Genomic DNA, 23,615 nt, shown 5'->3' with positions numbered 1-23,615 from the left:
GGAACCTCGTTAGCAGGCTCAAAAGCGTGCCCAGTGACTAATACTGCCTAAAGACATCCATTTCTAGGACCTCCAATCTAATACCCTTTACCGTTACTAAATTCACTTCAATAAAGAAACAAAACTCAATTATAACTTCTACCATCCAAACCGAAAAGAAGAAAAACACAGTTTGGAACAGACTGTGACCACTGAAGTTTCAGAAGTTCATTAAGAACACCGCATACCAAGGTATGCTATTAAAGACCTGGGTATAAAACAAGCCATAATTTTGCATTACCTGATAATTATTTTTTTCATTTTATTTGCTAGAGGCTTGATGTTCAGTATTCCATTTAGTACAATAAAATTTATCTGAGAAAAGGCCCCAGAGTTTCCTATTGTTGGCTTAAGATGAAATGAAATCAAAATACTGGAATTAATTATGTAGTCCCTGCTGTCTTCACTCACCGGTGATGAAGAACTACCACTACCCAAAGTGATGCCTGTATCAGACTATCATCCAGCTGTAGACCCAACACTTATTAAAGGAATATGAAATTGAAATGATACCAGGGGCTATACTTTGAACTTCAGATAAGAAATGCTATTCAGCATTAACAGAACTAGGTCTTTTAGGGATGGAGGTGGACTATACAGTATATGCAGAGCTACAGAAACTGTAAGAGGCCAAGCTGAAAAAGTAGCTTTTCCTATGAGGAATTCTAAAATCTGTAACAATACCAAGGAAGGGCAGGACAGAGTTTGTTTTTGACCTGACCTTATGGTAATGAAGAACCAAACTCAAATATTAAGGGCTAGTGTCATAAATGAGCGAGTACTCTATTTCAGAAACATTTTCTAAAGAAATTATTAGCCAGGCAGCTTGCAAACAAATGTTTCGCTGCTGATCACACAGATGGGACCAGAGGTAACACAATTTTGGAGCAGTGTGGTCTGCATCACTGCCTTAATGGCAAGCACTCCAGAAGCATCGAATCGGCTTTTGACAGCAAACATAGATAAATGGAAGAGTCCTGGCTAAAAATATATTTCACGTCCCCACTACCTCCAGAGACCTTGTATAGTGGAGCAACTCACCAAGACTTGCTTTGGGTCTAGCAGCTGCCTGTGGCATCCTGAACTGCAGAAGATGCAAGCCATGCCACACAGACCCCTAGACATTTCTCTTTCATCGTCTCTCAGGCTTGGCTCTGCTTCCTGACATTCAGAAATAACTGCCCATCTCCATCCATGCTACTCCCCCACTCTGCCCAGATGATTTATTAGGAAAAAAGGCTCCACTATTTCTCCACAGGAGAGATATTTGTCTCCCTGCAGGAGTTACACATGAACTGCAGTGCGAAAACCAGAATCAGACACTGTGTTTAACTATACACAATAACAGAGTAAACAGACAAACCCTCTGTCACAACAACATATCTGCTCTTAATTTTGACATCTGCTTGTTGGTACAAAACCACCATGGTTTCCACAATAACCATCAGAGGATTAATTATATAAAACATAGGTGATATAAGCCCAATGCATGTCACTGCACTGGAAGGTCAAGGGTGCCTCTCCTGCAGCTAAACTTGGATCATATTCATTCAGCTGCAAAAAGTTTAGGCCAGTGGTGCATCTTTTCAAGTAGTTCTGTAAATGGCAATAAAAAGGCAAGGGACTATACAAGTACTGTGTATAGACACATATAGTACCATATAAATGGTACTATATAATATCTGGGCTTTCCTTATCTCTTCCTCCCTAGGAATGAATCACGAGTCAATTTATAACTGGAAACAGAAAGCAAGTACGACTATATTGGGAATGGTATTGATACAGCTATTAGTAAACTGCCAGTGCTGTTATCTCATGCTGTAAGAGGAAAAAGTCAAGAAAGCAACACTAGCAGGATAGAAGGCAGCTGTTCAGTAGGCGGATAATGCTTAGAAATTATATATTCACAAAACTTAAAATAGATATTCGAGTTTCAAATAAAGGTATCCTTCTTCCTTCTATGCAAATATTTTCCTGCACAGGATTTGGGAAGCAAACAAGCATTCATCACCATGGTGCCTAATCATCATTCAACGCCAAAGCCAAGATGATTATCACAAGAGTGACTTATTGGTCTCCCTAACAGTCCACTCACGGAGCCAGTCTCTGGAATGCAATCTGTTCAGAGTGCAACACAGAACTTTCTCATCCAAAACCCAAAAAACATGCCAGACTTCCAGTTCTGAGTCAAAAAGTGCTGAACAATTCCAACAGTGAACCAAAGCCCAAAGAGACAAAACAGTACCAAGCGGGGTATTCAGCACTAGGTTTGTTGCTCTAATGCACCATAAAACAGCACTAATATAACTAATTACACAACAGAGATTTCATGTTCAATACAAGTTTGAAGATTGAGATCTCAATTCCTCAGTTTTAAGATCTCCAAAGAACTGTATTTTGATATCCTGGGGTAATTTCTTTTCTCAGGTTTACCTGTAGTCTACTGAGGACTTAGATTAGCATCACTGTTGGGAAACGAGACATATACTTGCAGAATCAGAATACTAGGGCTTTCCAAATGCTAGTCCAGGACTGTGCATCTCCCTTTTGTCAGTACTTCACTAGTGTAACATCCTTCCCTTCCACCCTCTTCCTAATTCTGCCTACTTTTCTGCATCCATTTCTCTGCATCCTGCACATCCATCCTCAGCCATCATAAGGCTTCCTTTGACATCAACTTTTCCCAACTGGTTGTATTTCAGTTAGTAGCACACTGGTGTTCAGGGCAAGAGATAAAGCCCCCTTTTTTCAAAAGCTTTATATGCTATGAGGATATATAAAAACCAACCAACCAACCAAACAAACAAACAAAAAAACCCCATCTATCCATCCATTTCCAGCCAAGTAAGAAAGGAATTGTACCCAACCAGTGGAGACTTCCAGGAACAGGTGAAAGATAGAGAGCATCTTCCCTAGAGCAAGTATTTATGAGATTATAATGAAAAGGTAAAGTTCTCCATCATCAGAATAGGATCTTGAAAGTACCTAGAATACAGAAACTTAGACTTTTAATGCTCTCAGAGTTAACAGCTTGGTGCCAACAGAGCCATTAACCAGATGGCTGCAGTGCACATGCCACAAATAATTCCAGCCTTACTGCATTTCAAATACTGCCAATTCATGGAACAGCCTTGTTGAACAGATCTGCAAGGCATGTCCCAGCACACAACACTTGAAACAAAACAAAACAAAAATGCTGAACCCTAAAAGCTGGGAGGCTGAAAGTTGCTTTTGCTGTTTTGTTCTTAAAGAAAATTCCGATAAAATATTGATACCTTTCATCTCTGTTGGGTATCATCCCTTAGATGCAACATTTCCTGGAAATACATTATAAACACATTCTTAATTGCCTACCAGACAAAGGCATTGAGGCAGTTTCATAGACACGATGAGCAAATTAGCTTCAATAGGGAAGCAGCACCCAATTTTACACAAGTGGATTTTGTTTCAAACAAAGCACTGCTGAATTTGGGTATCTTATTGCTACAGTCCCACATATTTGTTCACTGTTATCAGATACTCAGTTTCTTAAAATATAGACAGTAAGTAAAAAGCCCTTAGAAGAAATAACCAAACTGAATTCTCATAGACTTGGGGAGAGAGATCCATTTATTTCCCAGCACTGAAGCATAGCAGATGGATAAACATCACATCCTGATTCTTAGGTCCCAAAGCATCTACCCCAAAATTCAAAATATAGACAACAGAATTTGTGACCAGCCTGAAAATTCAATTTACTCCAATGCAACATTTTCAGGAAGACTTGCGCAGACTTGAATGAAGATACATCCTGAGGCATTAAGGCCCAATCAATAAAACTGTACTTGTTACCAGCCTGAAAACTCATTTTACCCTTCCAATGCAACATTTTCTGGAAGCCTTAATTAGATGCTCAAGTGATGATAAAGTGATGATAGATTTTGAGAACAGGTTTTTTTTTGTTTTTTGTTTTTTTTTAAAGAAAACCCCACCAGCAATAGTAAAACTTATTTTATACAGAAACCCCTCCAGTTCACTATATGAGAAACTTCAGTCTGACTTATTGGATCTCTACACTATTGCTTGGGCCCCAGAAGCACCCATTTCTCATTCCTCAAGCACAGTCTGTGCTCTTCAAGCATATAAAAAAAATAATTCATGTTTTCCCCATCTTTTTCTAGCCTTGTGGGTTCTTGTTAGAAGAATTTTAGCATGAACATGCCAAAAGAAAGAACACAGTTTCCTGAAAAAGCCTTATACTAGACTTCTAGTATCAATAACATTTGTTTCCCCAGCCCAGCAGCACATCCACATATTGGCTGCAGTGTTATCTTAATTTCCCAGCACTGTCTTTCCTCCGTCTTCTCTTCCTTTTAATTATACAACTGATGTCTTCAATTTCCCTTATGTCTCTACCCCACACAATGTTACCTACTACTCTCATATTGGTAGCTTCATAGCTCCAGCTCATGGCCTCTGTATCTCCCCTGTTCTGCTGCTGGGCAGTTTTCAAATAACTGAGTCTGTGAAGTTCCGTGGGGTTGTGTTTGTTTTGTTCTTGTTTTTACCTTTCTATGTGTTCTTCACCTGTTTTGAGCCCAGCACACTCTCATTTGCTTCCCCTCTGTTTTTGTTTTTCGTTGTGTTTTTTTTTTTTTTTAAACTCTCCATGCTGTAGTATCTTTACGATTTGAAAGAAAATGTGGAAAGCAAACATCTGCAATCCTAGAGAATAAAATAACAAGATCTTATCTGTTACTTCACTGTATCTGAAAAGTAGAGTTGGTTCCAGCTGTTGCCTCTGTTATACACAGAAGTGCACAGTCTTTTGCCAACATCACATCCCACAGCCCATTGCACAAACTTATTTAACTCCAAACAGAGATTAGATAAACTGCCCCCACAGTTATTTTTCAGAGGCTGTTCCAGAGACTCCCTGTTCTCATCATTGAAGTTATCTTGTAGCTTCCACCTTTAATTTTCTTGAAGCAAATTTATTCTATGTTTAATTTTGTAAATGGTAAGCTTAAACAGACCATCTTTCTCACTGCTGTACATCTCCCTCTTCCCAATCATAGTTCAGGTATAAAAATGTTCAAAGAAGGATTAGACAAATTTTCGAAGCCATCACTGCCTGCTATTAAACATAGCATCACAGGAGCTCTTCACTGCAGGTCTTACGCATTTGCCTTGGGCTCCATCACATCTTTAGAAAGATGATTTTGGGCCAGACCCAGTATGGCTATTCTTAGGTTCCTGAAATAGCATCATTCCTGTCCTCGTGTTCCACACTGCCAGGCCTCTCTTTTGAAAGATGAACAAGCAAACTCATATCTCACACATTTTCTCCTTTACAATTGACCTCTGCCCAGTACCCTTCCTTGTCTGAGTCCTTCTTTGACAGGGATTGCCACAGCTGCCCTCTGCAGGAATGCTTTTTTCCTCTTTACCATTAGTCAAACTTAGTTTTCCTTCTATTGTTTTTGACTTCATTACCTCTCCTCTGTACAGCTTTGTGCCTGTTTCCTCACTGCTGCTCATGCAAGCCTAATTTTCCTCTGCTATCAATAGCATTTTCCCATACTGAGATATCATGACTCCATCATGACACTGCAACATCTTGGGTGTGCATCTGAATTAAGCCTGGATACACATATCAACAGCTTTTCATCTCAAATACTGAAAATCACAAGTTAGCATATGGTTCTGGTGAACTCTACAAACTTACCAGAGATTATCAGTCCTAACTATGACTTATTTAAAAACTCTGCACATATCAAAAATACATGCAGCAACAATGTCTATGTAAGGTGTCACAATAAGCTTTAAGAAAAACAAGTGACCTATGACCCTTTAGGTATCCCTTGCTGGATCATCCAGTCTGGCTTTTCCAAATAACTAGAGTCTGAGATAGGTATGGGATTTGACTCCCTATACTCCTGTAAGTGCTGACACGGACTTTCAATAAGCTGTTTTTTTACATCAAAAACTTCTGATTCTTTCTGACTTCAAGCTGGAACACCAAAAAAATCAAGAGCGAACAGAAGCAGCCCCACCTTCCTACTCAAGATTTAACACTTACACAGTGGAAACTTCTATTCCATTTAGGCTAAGATATTTTGCTCTCAAGCAGGAATATAAATTTGAGACCAAATCAAGAAACAGCTTTAGGAGCAAATAAAAATAATCTGCCCAAACCAGATGCCTAAAATCATACTTTCTCTCTCTCTCTCTCTCTTTTTTTTTTTTTTTTTTTTTAGGAAAAAAAGAGAAAAATCAAATCCGTTTAAACTTCTCCATTGTATGGGCAATATGGGCAAGGTCTCTTTTACTATGCAAATTATTAGCTCTTTGCTTTCTTTGAAGAGAGGGCTCAGGTTTTGAACACTGCAGAAAAACAAAATAAACAGAACTGCTACTAGTAAGATGAGATACTGCCCATATGCTTAAATAATACCTTTGTATCTGACCCATCATCCGTCCTCGTTCAGACTTCGGTCTCTGTAGCGACCCAACCACAGGGCACTTCTATTCAAATGGCAACATGCCTTGACAATCTGTACTTGGTATAGAGAATCCTGGCTAAGTCCATGGGCAGTATCTGATAAGCAGGAACCCACTGCTTAAAATCCAGTAAAACAGACTGAACGCTTAAAAAAAATCTAAGATACCAGGTGGGCATGATGGACAGAACAGGAGTCAGAATATCCATCTTAGTAGCCTATTCACTTGCCCTTGCTGCCTCTCTTCCATGCAGGAAATGCTAGCAAACGTGCCACTTGTGCTGACACAGAGAGAGATTAAACACATTACACAGGTTAAACAAACTCTCTCTCTCTCTCCAGATATATATATATCTATATATATAATATATAGGTATCTATATATATCTATATAGATAGATAGATAAATAGATAGATAGATATTTGTGTGTGTATACACGTGAAAGAGTCAATTACTAAACCTTCCTTTAAAGCACACAAAGTACAACATTGCAAAGAAGTTCTCCTGCATCAGTGGAGCTGCATCCACAGGGTGACGAGCACAGGTTTAGCCTAATGGCACCTTTTCTGAAAAGACAGTCATTTTAACAGATACATCTTCACTTAGCATTGAGGCATCACCTTTATAATTAGGAAAAGTCTTGTAATGCTTCTTGAACAGCCATGTTCCACTGTGCCGGACAGAAAGCTGCAAAACCGCTACTCACTCTGTAAGCAGTCAGCGTTGAGCAAGTCTTGGCACTTCTCGTGGCATTTGACCCCACATTCAGCGCAGCGCATTCCCTGCCGTGCAATACCCCATAACAGCCCCTCACATTCATAGCAGTAGGTAGGAGTTGTGGCTGTCCACACTTCAAAGTTGTGTGGGGTTGTACAAGAGATAGGGTAAATTAAGGCTTGCAAGGTCTTCTTATAGACATGAGATTTCTGAAAGACAAGAACACACATAAACCAACATCCAGGAAGGTGTCTGAACCTGTTTTTGCTAGTTAACACATGGGTTTTAGGGAAAAGGCATGAACAGTGCAATTTATCTACACATTTAAAGCAGACAAATTTATCCAAATTCTACTAGTGACAGTAGAGAACATACTTTCAGAAATGTTTCTCTAGACATTTAAAAGAAAGTGGAAGAGAAGGAAGAAATTAAAGTTTGTGGATGAGGAACACTTTACATAAAGCAAGTTTCGCACACTGTCTCCCATTGTAGATAACACACAAAGAAATAAGTTTGTATTTTTTAGGATCATATTAAATGTTATTTTTACATGTTTAGTTTCTGTAAACAAGTGATACAAGGAGCTTTGCATCTATATTTCTAGACATCTGTGAAGCTGGCTCTGCATCCCAGAGAGCCAAACTCCCCTAATTTGCTTACTGAAAGTTAACATGAGCCAAGCAACCCTCCCACTTACCAGCTCTTCATCTTTGAGAGATGTTCTAGTGGCCATTGCTGAGGTAATTCCGGCTTTCCGGGACTGAACCAGTGACTAGAAGGAAGAAAATGTGTTATTCACTACCAACATTCAGAAACGCACTGGTACTACATCCCTGAAGATGTGAGCAAAGGCACTCTTTCATGCCAGATACCAAGCCTATTACATTGAAGTTACTTTCTTAAATTATAGCTCACATCTCAAAAGACTTGAATGCATACTCTGGGAGGTCTCCAACTAGTTTTCATCTGCCCACAGGCAGTCTCAAACTTTTATTTGTTTCTCTGGTAATAATGATAACTGAGTTCACTTCTATGTTCTGGTAGCAATGGAAACATCAGTATTGCCTAAGATAATTACGTGGGACTCAATCTTCTATATTTAACTTTATTCATAAACAAAAGGAGATTATTTTGTCAGTTTTAAAACATACCCAACACTCCCAAATGTGACAGTGAAATGATACAAACAGGATAAAGGGTGGGTTGGGAGCACAGGTTTGAATGTGCTGGTGAGTCACACTCGTGGGCCATCACTGAATGCAATGAACAGCATTTTCCCCTGAAAACTGACCCTTTCACATCACACCCATGCCATTCTGAACCTTTGAGCAGCAGAGGACCTGCCTTTGAAACACCTAATACTGTTATATAAAGATGAAGGCTGAGAAAGAAATTAAAGCCAGCAATATCTATTCTGAAATCATCAAATCATATCAGACACCTTCAATTATGCTCTGATTTACACTATTTGAAGACAGACCAAAAAAGTTCATTCCATCAGTGATGTAGCAGGACAGAGTGCTGAATATGCATGCACTGCAATACTGCAGGTTCAAAATAAAAAGCATAAGAGCAGAGGGAAAATAAGGTATAATTATTTTTAGATTGTCTTTAGCTCCACTTACCATGGCCTGTGGAGAGAGAGAATGAAAGCATACAAAGGAAGCAACACAGGTTAATGCCATCATTGCACAGGTTTAGAAGACACAAGCAGACAGTAAGATACATTAAGCTTCCCATGCATAAGCTGGCAGAGAGAATTGTATGCATCTTTTCACAGGAATTGCAGGATATAGAAACTTTGGTCTTTCAGATGTTACAGCATCTCTCCCAACTATGAATGTGCTATGTGTACTGATCACACAGACAACAGAAACCATTTGTCCCAGAGAAGCTGTATTTCACCACATCACACAACCATAAGAAACTTGTCTTCATTACTTTCTTGGTTCTATTGCTTCCTCAGCACAGGAGCCTACTGGCAATATTTCAAATTACTTTAAAAAATCCAAGCACATATGTTCGTTTATCTATCCGCTCAAATTCCAACCTTCTGTTAAGTTGCCAAGTCTCACATGGACATCATAACTTTCCACAAAGTATGCGATTTTTAGGAAAATATTTAAAAATAATGCAGGCCCCAAAATAATCAAATATTCTGTGTAGAAAAAGAAGGAAGATGAACATGAAAAATATCTTAATTCTGCCACATGAATGCAACACTCTATGAAACCATACCTTGTTCTCAGAGATTTTTCCAAGCGCAACTCCTTAAACCTCTTTTTCAAGAATTAATTTAACTAAGCAGGAAACTTACAACTCTTTGAAGTGACAATGAACATTACCATATGTCAAAAAATAAAGCCACTTGCACCAGTGACTGTGTCGCAGAAGAAAAATCTCTTACCAGATCACTGACAAGTGGAATTGGCTTTTTTTTGCGTAGATCAGGCATGCTATCAATGCCATAGAGACCACCTGCAGGCCTGGAAAAACAAGAGGAAAAAGGATTAAAATAATCTCACCATAAGTGACAGACAGTAAACAGATGACCAAAAAGCTTCCTTAGAACACCATTCTCTTTGCTAATATCACATTCAATAAGAACATGAAGAATCAGTTCACTGCAAACACAACTTAATGATAAACCAAACTTGTTTAACTGCTTTAAAAAAAAGGCATCTTCTTCATCTCAAGGCTGAGGGTCTGAGCTACCTCAGAGCAGACTGCAGAGCATCCAGTCACTGCCACTGGCCAGTGAAGGCAGGCTTATCCTCACAGCTTTCTTGGGGCATGGATTTGGCAAAAATCCTCACCTAACAGTAGAACCAGAGATCTGCAGCAGTCTCTGTAAAGGTAAGAGGGTTGGCACTGGTAACCTGTGTGTTTTGCTGATTTGGTATACCGCAGTCAGTCACAATGATTTAAGACACCACAACTACTAGAATAGGGGCAAACTACACTTACTAATATACTGGGACAAACCACCCTTACTAATACTCTACATATCAAAGATGCATATGGAGCTACACTTTAAAATGATCTAGAGAACCAAATTTGCACATGCCATGGAAAATTGCAGGCTTGCGAGTGGCTACAGGCAGCCTGCCTTCTTTGGCAAGCAGGGCCTACTCAAATTTACATTTAATATAGCCAAAAGTCAAAAAAAAACAACAAAAAAAAAGCAAGTCTGGGAAAAAAATGATGACCAACCACCTGCATTATAGCAGACCATGCTAGGATGGAGAAAGATGTCACTGCAAAACCTAGCACAAGGCTGTGTCAAAAGAGGGCAGGTGTCTATTATATATATGAACATGCCATACTGCTGCAAGGGTAAAATTGACTTTTTTGACTGGGCATAGGAAGGTGACACATCCAATCCATGTCTGAGTTGACAGATGCTGCTGGCTGAACAAGTCTGGTGGGAAGGCGAGCAGTCAAGTGTGACCACATGAACTGCCCTTGCCTCCACATGCAGCATTAGGCATATTTGCATTACAGAGCTGTGCAGGGTTCTTTGTGCTCCTACATAATGAACAAACCCCATTCACAGTCTGCTACACTGCTCTGCCAGCAAAACATGAACACTAGATCCTGCAGCTGGGAACGGGGGACTAACTCAGGCATGAAAAAGATCCAGGTTTACTTTACAGCAGTTCACTCAGTTTAAACTGCTGGAGTCTCTGGCAAAAAATGTGTTCTCTAGTACTGGAAATCCTTACAGCAAGGCTACGTGGTGTTTTTACTAAAGGCTATCCTCATTTCCAACACAGCTCCAGAAAATATTTTTGCCGGAGTTACACCGCAGTAATCCCTTCTGACTTACAACAGAAAGATCTGGCCCAAATCAGCAAACAATAAACATAAGCATAAGAACTCAGCACAGTCTTGCTGGGATCAAACAGGATTTTTTTCTTCTGCTGTCCTAATGCTACAAAATGCTGCCTGATATTAGCAATACTATTTTGGAGTAAAATAGGTTTCACAAAAGACTATTTAGATGATGTCAAGAATTCCAGTATTATTTAAAACACAATACACTTTAATTTATTGTTTAAATCACAATACAGTTTAATTTATTGCTAAGTTTTGGGTCAAAAATTTGGGTCAAATCATTATGAAAGCATATGCAAAATATAAAGGGAGCGTCTATAAGAAGAAAAGATTCAATAAAATAGTCACAAGTAAAAATCCAGAGTCAATGCCCCTGCTAAAGCTAACAGCACAGCTAACAAATAACACTTCTTTTCTACATAATTTTAAAAGGTTTTTTCTTTTTTTTCTTTCTAATTCAATTGAAAGGTAACTGCGACACTGATGTTTCTAAGGGGAAAAAAATACTAGAATTGTACGTTTTATAATTCAAGACAAGCCTAAACAAGATACTGTGCTTGAGAAACATGTCTAGTTACAGCCTGGTTTCTTGCAAAATATTTATGTTAGACTAAGGTTTTTGCACCTGTAAAATAAGAGAAATGCTTCTAAGCCAAACTGACAGAGAATAGCAATATTTGAAAGGTGTTTGCATTTTCCTCTAAGAGAGGTGTCTTAATACCTAGACAGCTATATGCTCAAATAACCTGCTATTAGCTTATTATTATTAAAAAGATTCTTAATTTTCAAAACTATTTAGCTTGTGCTTTCAGCTACCTCAATCTCTATTCTAGCACAATTTCTTCTTTGCTTTACACAGTGTTTGTACAGACAGAAGTACTGATGCTGCTTCAAATATGTACACCATGGCTTCATATACAATAGGGTAACTCTCCTCTGCAATGCCTGCAATATTTATAGCATTATCATGGAGTGCTATATTGGGAAGTGAATAGCATCTCTGTGCGAGAATATGATTTGCACTAATAAATAAAATATACAGATATGAGATATTACACCCAGAAACTGATCCATAATAAAAATTAGTTATTTTTTTAAGCTAGCTTTCCAAAACCTGTGGTTAGAGACATGAAAATATTATGCCATTATGCTAAAAGTGCAAATAGCTTAAAGCTATTCAACCCATCTTTTAATATGACCTTTATCACAAAGAAGTTTACATTAAATCTTGAAAATTTAAGGAAGTAAAGATTGTTTGTGATGACAGAAGATGGTTAGTGCCCTCAAGGGACACCACTTCTCTAATCCTTACATGAAAGAACTCCAAACCTGAGTGCTTTAATACGTTGTGGCTAATTAAGCCACAATGTGGCTAATAGTGGAATTAAAGGTTCACCATCCACCACCACATTTTCTGGAAATCTCTTGTATCCAGGGATATAGTAAATAAGACAAACTTTCATCAAAACTACATTACTCAATTTGTTTTGTTAAATCTCCCATATAAGAGGAAGAACTTACAGACTAGAGCAAACATGGCCTTGAACGGACAAAATAAATTTTAACTACTTCAGGACTGCAGCTCTATTCATCTTTCAGGCTAGGAAATCATTTCATGCGTCTGCACCAGTAAACTCAGTGCACTGACTCCTTGTTAAAGCAGGAGAAGGTGCTGTTTATAGTTAGAATAAATCACTGTCTTCTGCTCCTGCTAATTGCCACTTTTCCAGCAAAGTCTTGGACTCCTTAAGAAAGCATGGGGTTGCTAGGCAGCTCCAGGCATCTGCAGGTGTGGAGGAAGCTTTGTGGGAATACCGACATTACAGAACAATGACTCCCAGAGCAGAAAGCCGTATAATGAAACCTCTGATTTAACTTTGCATTTTATTAGGAAAGCTTACTTCAGTACTATGAGAATTAACTTGTACGTTCAGCAAGACAACCTCTTGCTGAGATATCAGGACAAATCTGCTGCTACATCAGCTCCTAATGAGTGCACCATTACCAAACCGTATCGCTCTAATCACAAATGAGGCACATAACCTAGCAGCTTGGAAAATGCATCGTTCCTTTTTTTTTCCATAGGGGATTCTAGGGAAGCTACCATGCTGGCACCTATTATGCTGAGTATCATGCTGAAATTACACACAATCAGAATTTGCCTGCTTCATTTGCTGAAACTAGTGTGTTATGGAAAGAAAAATCTCTTACTCTCACCTGTGTAAAAGAGGTATGATGACCACTGTTTGAAAGAAAAGCTGCAATGATTTCCAGAGCTACTCCAGGTTTGCCTTCTACATTTACCACAGGAATCATTACAAAGACAGAAGGCTTCCCCAAAGCTACCTTTATTTCTAAGAGCAACTTACACAGCAGTTTTTCTGAGCTACACTTTCCCTGTCCTGAACCAGTCACACCTGACACCAGGGAAAAGACCCCTCTTTGTGGTGTTCAGCAAGGATTATTTAATAATACTGTCCTAAGTGCCTGCCCCCATCACATTAGAAATTACACATTGCAACTAAATCCGGTCCTTAACCACAGATCTCCAGAAGAGCTGCACAGCCTACCTCTAGCTGTTTAAAAAGAGGCTATAAAATGTAGCAGCAGCCCGGCTCTAAGCGGGGCATGGCTACCTGATTATTCCCCAAACCAGACATTAAGAGCATCAGTAGTGCTGCTCCTACTTAAGTTGAACTGGAGACCTCAAACTATACTCTAACTATAAACACAGTGAAATGAGATCTCAGGATAGTACTTACCCTCCTTTGAGCCAGGGTGGTTTTGATGGATCAGCCTCATCTTGACCCTTAAATGGGGGAAGGCAAAAGAACAATATGAAATTAGCTTCTGAAAACACCAGAAAATAAAAATATTTAGCTTATATGCTGAGTAAAGGATAACAGACCACACTGCATGCAGGCAAATGCATACAGACAGTCACTCAAGCACCTCCAAAGGCCAACACATCAGGACAGGTCATATGGACAGACGGGCTATGAGATATCACTGAACACCTAGAACCGGGACCAGAAGAGCCTGTTCAGTGCACCTCCTCTTTCAAAAGGAAGTCTTAAAGATCATCTCTTCCCTTCTTTTTTTTTTCTTTTTTTTTTTTTTTCCAGCCCAACAAAAGCATGAGATAAGGTAGCGCTCCTGTTACTACAGGTCACCACTGACATGAACATGGTCACAGTGAGGACACTATAAATTAAAAGCACCTGTATGAAATGCGCAAACGATTGATCAGCATGGTACTTTGTACAAGCACTTCTGAACTTTGTTCACTCTCAAATGTAAAGACTCTCCAGCCCCCGGAGCTGGACAGTCCCATTGCAGCTCCATCCATTCAACTACTTAACTTCCAACAGGTGACCAGGAAGGGCCATCACTTGCAAGGATGGAAGCCACTACAGGCAGCAATACGAGGATTAATTTTCATGAATTCAAACCATGTTCTTATGTTCTCATAGGAGTGTATTTATAGAGAGACATTTTGTTTCTTTGAAAATCTTCAGTAGATCAATTAGAGATGAGAAGTGTTCAAACATTTACAATCGGAGAAAAGAGAGTTTACTGCATAAGGGGAAAACGGTCTATCTGTAACTGCAAGCATCTTTGTTCCAGCTTACAGCTCATATATTCTCCTGCACACCTTAACAGAAAAACTGGTTTCCAGCCGCAAAATATGATTAAGGAAGGCACATTGCTAATATCTAACACTCCAACCTCAGATAATCACATCTGCCAAGAGGCTGTAACTTCCACACAGTGAAAACAAAGTACTTCCAGCCATGGGACGTACAACCCAAGAATCATCACAATGTAACAGAATATCAGGAATTGAGCTCAAATTATATGCAAGATAAAAGAAGACAGCCCCCAAAGATTCATTTTTGGTGCTGTGCTTTGGATGAGCTGTGTAACCTCAGGTTGTTCACATGTGTCAGGCAAGGTCTCCCAAAAAAAAGCAGAAGTAACCAAGAAAAACAAGTTTCTGCTTGAGATCTCAAAATCAAAAGCCCATACTTCTTATTCATTATTTCTAGAACTCCAGGGGTAGGCAGATCTGAAGTCTACATATTTTTATTTATTTTAAACAGTCGTGAGCAACATGACATATCCATAACTGAATGTGCTCCCCAGGTTTTCTATGGGATCTCAAAGGCCTGCAGACCAGGTAGCTGCAGCCTGGACCCACGGTCCAGCACTGCTGCACATTTGCCCCATAACCAGAGATGCACACCAGGCTCCAAGCTCTTTTACCTAGATGACTGCTGGAGCTCCACTCCAAGCTGTGCTCCCCAAACCTCTCAGCCTGAAACCTGCATGTCCTCCAGAGGGACTTGGCTCACCTGCAGGTCAAGAGAGCAGATTTTGTGAAGCAAATGCAACCAGATCCTTCAGAGCACAGAAGGGAGGACATCCCTAACTTTGCCTTTGAACACCTGGAAGAGCTGCAACAAGAAAGCAATCACCAAATGGAGCAACGTTTTACACTGGCCAGAACTTGACAGATCACAAATAGCAAGGGCAATACCGGAGCTCTGAGCCCACTAGATTATCAAGAACTATTTTGGAGGAAAAAAGATTGAGTTCTGTTATTTGAGCAATAACCATCTCCCAAGGCAGCTGAGAGTCAGCGGAGAATGGCAGAGAACACTGATGTAGGGAAGGGCAGAAGGCGTGATCGGGAAATGAACTTCCATTGCCCAGATTTTGACAAATGCAAAGTAAAAATGCTGGGAGTCCAGATAAACTGCACTTCTGCTCATTTATCTTCATTACTTTTGCCAGGCATTTCAGACATGTAAATAAAAAGAAAATAAGAGAAGAGGAAGAACTTCTGTAGTGACAAGATTAAAAATCATCAAGGTAGAACAGCAAAAGAAAAACAACAGAAAGAGCTTTCTGTAAGTGACAATATTGATGTGGGGCCAAAGCAGGTGATGGCTGTGTGGAAACAGGAGTTATCACCAGACGAACAAAAGTAAAGAGGTTAATTTGCTTTAGGCAGTGTTCTCCCTGGGGAAACGCTGAGGGAACCAGCGCCTGACATCCAGTAAACAAGGGCTGATGCCATAAGACTGGAGAAGAGCCAATACAGTACCCACAGCTAAGGCATTGGGAGAGGAGGAAGGAAATGTGATCCAGACTGGCACAGGCTCATTATTGGCTTCAACAGCTTGAAATACTTCATAGCAAACACAAAGGAAAGAATTAATATGGAGGTAAGGAAAATGGCAAATAAGGAAAATAGGAGGCAAAAAAACCACCATACATGGAACACTAGTTTTTGAAAGCATCAATTTGGGTTTGACAAAGCAACCATTTTTCTTTAGAGAATGAAAGGAGTTATCAACTGAATTTTCATTTCAACAAAAAAGCTTTGATGAAATGCCATGTGACATTAATAAGGCTGGATAGGCTAAGGAGGAGACGGGGAGCTTTGTGGTGGGTAAACAAATTACTAGTCGAGCCATGGACAACGCAATAAGGAAGCTAGTGGGAGTAAGGACCTGCTGATAAAATCTGCTGATGACAAATATGGGAGAATTATCAATACAGAACAGAACTCAGACCTTGATGGAAAAAAATTGATGACATTGAAGATTGCAACAACAGATTAAATATGGTAGAAATAGAAAGGTCGGAGCACCAAAACCTGACGTGAATTCTACTGCACACAAGGGGTTCCTCGCTGGAAGAACAGCAGGTGAAAGCAGACTTGAGTTCTAGTCATCACACTGTGGCCATGAGCCACTATGATACAGCCATGTAAGGAGAGAATATCATCTATAGAGGATATCTGCTGCAACATCTCCATAGAAATAAAAGCATAAGTAACACTATACAGTGCTGGCAAGACACCTTCACAAAGGCATGTACAATCTCATTCTACATCAAAGTAAAAATAATTTACATAAAGATGGCAAAGCCAGTGTGAGGATACAAAGACAATACTGTAAGAAGAGAATGAGACAAACCACTTACAAAATTAACCTTGTTCCTCTGTTTAAGGGAGTGTGGAAGGGAGAACATACAGCATGGAAGAACTTAGGCTAAATAAAAACGGTGGGTGAAAATTCAGTGTCTAACCATGACAGTCCTGCAGTAACCATTCAAAAGGAAATGCAGACACCAAATCTAACCATTTTCAAAGAAGAAAGATGGGCAATTTATGTAGGAGATAATGACACTATTACACATTGCCAAAGGGCTACCATGCACCAAGAAGCCCTCTGTAGTCCCTTGTGGCACTGATGTATACAGCTGAAGAACCAGTGGCCACATTACCCACAAGTGTTGGCATGCAGATTAACAGGGTGCAGGCACCTCCGGCAGTGCCAGTTAAACAAATCAATCCATAGTTTATATCCCTGTTAAAGGCAGGAACATTGCAGACATTCCTCTATCCTTGCAGGCAAATGGCAATGTTGTTTAGGTGGAACTGCTGTAGCTGGGGAGTTTTCCACCTCTGAAGGTAAAAGTTGCTGCAGGACACAGAAGGGCTCCAGGAGCTGCTCTGGGTCTTGTCACCAGCCACAGATCTGCCCAAGTCTAGCCCAAGACAACAGCCAGGCTCACTTTGAGCCTGGGCAAGCAGAGAAAATGTTGGGAAAGATGCAAAAAACATCTGGATGCAAAGAACACCTGGAACAGCTGAGTTTGTTGATTTGTTTTTTTGAACACTGTCCTTCCCAAAACAAATGGAATAGCAATGTTGACACATTTAACACCTAGACATGCACATGCTACAGAGAGAGTAATTTTATGGACGGCTTCTACTTCACTTCTCTGAACTGTTGTGTCACTGGATCTTTTTTTGTAAGCAGACAGACCAGTCTGAATCAGGATTTTTTTTCCGCTGATCTCCAGTAAGGACTAAAGAGATGGAGCAACAAACGTAAATGAAACTGACCATCACCTCTCTGTTCAGTTTTTGTATTTCTGATGTTGATGGGTGACAGTTTTACACCCACTTCCAACAAATGTCTTCAGCCAGGGAAGTGCCTGTCACCCCTAGCAATGCAGCATGTTAACTCACAGGAAAGGATGCTGGAAAGTCGTCTCCAAGTAATTACAGTTTCTTACCAACCAAGAGCTGCTTAGCCAAATCATGTCAGTGACAGCAGCATAAATTGAAATGGATTAAAAAGAGCATCTAAGGCACAGTATTCAGTCATAGGGAAGACAATGTTTACTGAAGCCTAAGAAGGCATCCAGTAGGAGTTGTGCTTATTCAGGAAAAGCAGCAGCCAAGATTACAAGTAATTTGAGAAGTTATTTAAAGCTGCAATTTGCAAATTTTGCAATTTATCTCATACACGGGAGGATGTTTCAATGGAGAGAATAAACAAATATTTCTGTAGAAAATAAAATCCATAAAACAGAGGCGCAACCAGAAGAATCACTGTCTTTCTTTTAGAAGAACATCCCCAGATCTGTTAGCCAACTTCAGGACGACATAAAACTCTAAACACCTAACTTTCCATCACATTTAAGTATTGTGTCTAAGAGAAGGAAAACATGGAAAGGTGCAGTATTTCAACAGATAAGGAAAACAAATCAGTGACTTTTTATTTGTTTTGCAAATCATGCTAACTTGTTTTCAAATACCATGCTTGGTTATCAAACCTACGATACACAAATTAGATATAGATGAATCTGAACCAGGCAAAAGCAACTGTTTCACCATCTAAATTAAACTTCTAGTCACGCCTAATTAGATCCTTTCTTCAAGGGTATTAGCAGAATCAGACTAAGCTAAATCATCCCAATTAAACTAGTTGGTCTTGTGGTTCAATGTCTTTATTGATTCAAGCATGCCGCATTTTACATGGATCCAAAGCTGCAACAAGCAGAAGGATTATTTCAACATCAGTGCATTCAGCAAGATCATCAATTTAAAAAACTGAAAAGCTACAAAGGAAGCTCCTTCCACCTGATGATTCTTCCAGTACTAGTTTTCCACCTGACAGATGAGTTGCCTACATGAGACTGCAATGTTTCTGCACCAAAGCCAGAAGAGGACAGAATTTGTCACCAGTCCCAGATACGTCTGCACTTCCAATAAAGCGCTAATGGATGGACATTTGCCAGTAAGAATGATACAAACCTCTTGATACACAGGCCAATAAAGCTTAGAAATGAGAAAGCATCAAACTCAATGGATAGGATCTATATGGAAGCCAAAAAGCCGCACAATGTTCAGTCTGCTCCAGGAAGGTAATTTGGTCTGATCCACACAGCTAAGGGAGAGACAGACACGCAGTGGGCACCTAATCCACGCAGCCTAAGTTCAAGAAAATAAAAAAAGGAAACTAAGAATTTAACAGCCAGAACTTTCTCTACATGAGATACAGTCACAAACACAAATTAAGATGTTACACAGCAGCCAACAAAAAATTATGTGGATCCTCTTAGAAGGAAAGAGTTATTTGTTGCCCTCAGGCTGCCCACACAACTGAGCACGATGAGCGGAGAGGCAACAGGTCCAAGACTGGAGAGGCAATTACTACCTACAGCCGATAATTAGCTAGTTAGCTAAGTATCTATTAGCTAGTTAGCTAATTATCTGATATTAGCTGATAATACAGCTAATACCTACCTTCGAGCACTGCCCTGCTCAAAGCAAAGTGCAGCCCGGAGCTAGAATGGCATGGCATCTGCAGCAGACACCTCCCAGCACCCATAGTCTCGTTTAATCTTGGTACTACAGCCCATAATGGTACTTTTGACTTTGATTACTGTAAGCATACAAAACAATTAGTGATGGAATGAAACAATGCAGCTGAGGAATAATGCAAAACGAGGAAATGCTTGGTTTAAGCAAGATTCGTAAAGAGGAAGACTGGAAAAGACAAAACAAACCATTCGTACTCTGCACATGGTGCCTTTGCACACTACGTGCGCCCCACAGAGCACTGAAGGGCGGAGACCACCCAAAGCATTCACATTTTCTCTTTGTACAAGGTACTATGCACTGAACAGACTCTAACTCATACACAGCGTTAACGTTTCCTCTGACAACCATAACATGCTAAACTGAATCTCAGCGCTGCAGCTGGAGCAATGGTTACATGAAGACAAGGCATGCACACACAGCAGTTTCAGAAAGAGATGCTGGTTAGAAGGGACAACATGTACAACCTGGAGCTCTCCTCTACCTCCTTCTGTGAAGAAAAAAGAGAGAAGAAGGAGGGGAACAAAAGTTAATAGAACGGATTTCTGCCATGCGCTCTGTGAAGTGATTTCAGGAAGTGGGCTAAACATTTGCTGCGAGTTGATAAAACATTTGTGCAGCACCGGGTTCTCCACGTGCTTCCCGGGACATACACCAGTTAATCTCTATGAATTAAGCTCAAGTTAAACTCTGATCAGATTTCACCCATAACTGCACATGCATTAGAACATACGGTTTTGAGAGCTGATTTTTACAGAGTTACAGTTCCTGTTTTTATTAACTCAAGAATTTTAAGTAATCTTAATACAGCATTAGAGGTGCCATTTATCACACTTGAGAGACAACCTGTATATAATACAAAGAGGAACAGATTTGTTCCCCCTTCCCCCAGAGTACACACACTATTTCCATTTGAAGCATCCCCCTTCCTTCCCTCCTCGCCCCCTGTACATTTTGCCCGTGACGAGGAAACTGGTAGCTCCCACGGAACACATTCTGCTTTTGCAAATACCATAATGCAAGGAGATATTTTCTGGCTTTATAAATCTAGGCGGTTCTCCTCTGAGAAAAAATCCAGAAGCCTCCTACACTAAATCTCATGTTTATGGATAGGCAATCTCAAGGCTAGTAAAGTTACATGAGAGTCACACTAAAACTTCCGGTAGGGACGTGGCATCTTGTAAGCCTTCCAATCAGATAATTCTCTATCTGCACAGAAGAGTCATATTACTCATTTGCTAATGAAAGATGGAGGAGAAGGAATGTCTTCATGGCAACGGGGGCCACTCAGACGGGTTTAAAAGCTAAAATAAGTTTTCAAAGTTGCTCCCTGTACGGGTGTAATTACACACATGCAATCACTAAGACAGGAAAACAGAGAGGCTATTTTAACTCAATCACTAAGGAGAAGTCAAATTACTTCAGCAAATGAAGTGGGGGATTGTAGCTAAAATAAAAGCCCTACTTTCCACCTTAAGACATGCCTGCATGGATCCTCAGCAGGAGCACCACCTTTCAGTGGTGCCCAGTGCCAGGACAAGGGGCAATGGGCACAAACTGGAGCACAGGAGGTTCCCTCTGAGCATCAGGAACCATTTCTGTGCTGTATGGGTGTCAAAGCACTGGCAGAGGTGGCCCAGAGAGCCTGTGGGGTCTCCCTCCTTGGAGATCTTCAAAAGCCACCTGGACATGGTCCTGGACACCCTGCTCTGGCTGTCCCTGCTTGGGTAGGGGTTGGACAGGAGGGACCCTGAGCTCCAGCCCACCTCAGCCACTCTGGGAAATCCCCTGAACCACCCTGCAGACCTCTGTTTTGTAAGCTAATGGAAGAGAAAACACAAGCAGCAGCACGCTGCTGTCTTCTGTGTAATAACCACGTTTTGCCAGTCAGCTCCACACGAACCTGCAGACCTGGAGAAGGTGAGAAAACTTAGGAGCCATCCCAGACTCAGCCAGGAACACATTTTTGGGCATAGACATTTCTGACTGTTCCCCTCTAAAACCATTTTCTACACCATCCTCCTGTCTGTGCCTTCCTATTAAGTAAAACCTCAGCCAGGCAGCCCCATTCCACTTCAAGCCCTCTTTTTTTGTCCCTCTCTTCAACAGTTACCCCAAGCCCTATAAGCCCAATCCCATCCTCTCCTGACTTGGTCCCTTTGGTTGTCTCAGTGTGTCACAGACAGATCCAGACTTTCCTCATCCTTGGGTTTCATCTATTTTTGAACCAGACTCCTTCCTGGTACCTCCTGAGCCTGTGAAGTCTCTGAGTGTAGGGGATGGAGAAGACCTGGACTCACTGCCACTCTCAGGTCTGCCATGGCTCCATCCATCATGCTGAGCAGGGAAAACCCAATTTTAGTCCCTGGCTGGAAAACACTGGGGACAGATGGAGTGCAACAGCTTAACTGCAGCAAGTTACCAGTGAGCATACGCAAACTACACATTTTTTTTAAAAGCTTATTCACTTCACTTATTTGGGGATGGTTTTCCACAAATAAACCCTTGACAAAGACCTACCACTGCCAAATTTTAAGGTCAGAGGGCAATAGAGCTTCTTAAATACAAGTCAAGCTAATTTTGATACAAGCAGAGCAATGACTCTTGCATTAGGCTCATTTTGGGAAATGCTGGATTAGTTTGGCTTAGATTTCCTATATGTCTTTGACTTCTGAGCCCCTTCAGTTTAAAGCTAATAGGGATGGTTTCATGCTAAATAACATTTGGCAAAGCTCAGAGCCACTTCAGGCAAAGATTGAAAATCTTCCGATAACACCCCCTTACAGGAGGTGTGCTCACAGCATCATCAGTGACTAACCTGGTTAACCCCCAGTAATAGAATTCTTTCACCATTCCACTTCCAAACATTTCATTTACGTCTACAAAAAAACTGTCATTTCAGGATGGTGGGTTTTGTTGTTGGTTGTGTGTTTTTTTTTGTTTGTTTTAAGAACACGCATAATCACACCATCCTTACCTAATTTGCTTTTTTTGCCTCTTCCAAATTAAAACTTTAAAAGCTTGCTCATATTTTCAGGGGATATTTTAGTTTCTTTTTTGACTTCAAATTAAATACAACTATTTACATACATCTGCTAACTTCTAAATTGTTCTGGTAATTTGCATCTGTGTACAACTATAAATAATTTAAGCCTTTATGCCAGTGCATCATCTCTGATTCACCAAAACACACAGACTTACTAACACCTTCAAAGTTACCATCTATTCCTTTGCCGCAGCCTGCTACCAAACGCATTTAATAAAATACCCTGAACTTGAACTTTCAATCAGGCATAAGTAAGACAGCGGTTCAGGCTCAGAACCAAAAAGCCAGCAGGTAGAATTTTTTCAGAGTTTTCAGTGGACCTGACCCAGGACTTAAAAGCACATTAAGAACAAATTAATGTCTTTGAAGTAGGACATATACAGGCATCTGCAGCTGGGAAAAACAATACTACCACCACCCTTTTGTTACACTCACAGTTTGATGCTTTTTCCAGAGGAAGAAAATAAGAGCTTGGCCCAAACATATTTTAGGTTGAGCACAACTCAAACAAAATTGTTGCTTCACTTTCTGAGAAAACGCATGCCAAAACAACCCTATTTCAAACTGAATGATTGTATGATTAATTTTGTCCTGCAGCCCCTGGCAAGGCTGCCATCCCTCCTCTCGCTCTAGCTACTGCCAAGAGGTTACTTACCCCCTGCCTTTCTCTGCCTGCTTGCTCCATCCTCTGCTAGCACTGTGGGTTCTTTTTGTGATGCCCTGCTGTACCTTCCAGACAGGGCTGCTCTTCCTTCACAGCTTCCTTGCCTTGCCCTGAGGGTCTGGCTGCTTTGCTACCTAACCTCT

The 23,615-nt window shown here is 40.4% G+C and overlaps 1 protein-coding gene across 6 annotated transcripts in view; it reads right to left on the bottom strand.

Annotated features, from left to right (window-relative positions):
* Nucleotides 1–23,615, bottom strand: part of UNC13B (unc-13 homolog B) — a 211,783-nt gene that overhangs the window by 76,212 nt on the left and 111,956 nt on the right. For 3 of the 6 annotated variants that reach the window (XM_068666532.1, XM_068666534.1, XM_068666533.1), the window contains 5 exons: nt 20,230–20,252; nt 13,839–13,885; nt 9,647–9,725; nt 7,937–8,011; nt 7,229–7,448 (listed from right to left, as the gene is read on the bottom strand). In XM_068666532.1, coding sequence (XP_068522633.1) covers nt 7,229–7,448; nt 7,937–8,011; nt 9,647–9,725; nt 13,839–13,885; nt 20,230–20,252 — 444 coding nt within the window. The remainder of the gene's footprint in view (nt 1–7,228; nt 7,449–7,936; nt 8,012–9,646; nt 9,726–13,838; nt 13,886–20,229; nt 20,253–23,615) is intronic. The other 3 variants (XM_068666536.1, XM_068666537.1, XM_068666538.1) reach the window with 1 other exon arrangement.

The sequence above is a fragment of the Anas acuta genome, chromosome Z, assembly GCF_963932015.1.
Source record: "Anas acuta chromosome Z, bAnaAcu1.1, whole genome shotgun sequence".
Lineage (NCBI taxonomy): Eukaryota > Metazoa > Chordata > Aves > Anseriformes > Anatidae > Anas > Anas acuta.
Note: the sequence above shows the minus strand (reverse complement) of the source record. Positions and strands in the feature narration are given on the sequence as shown.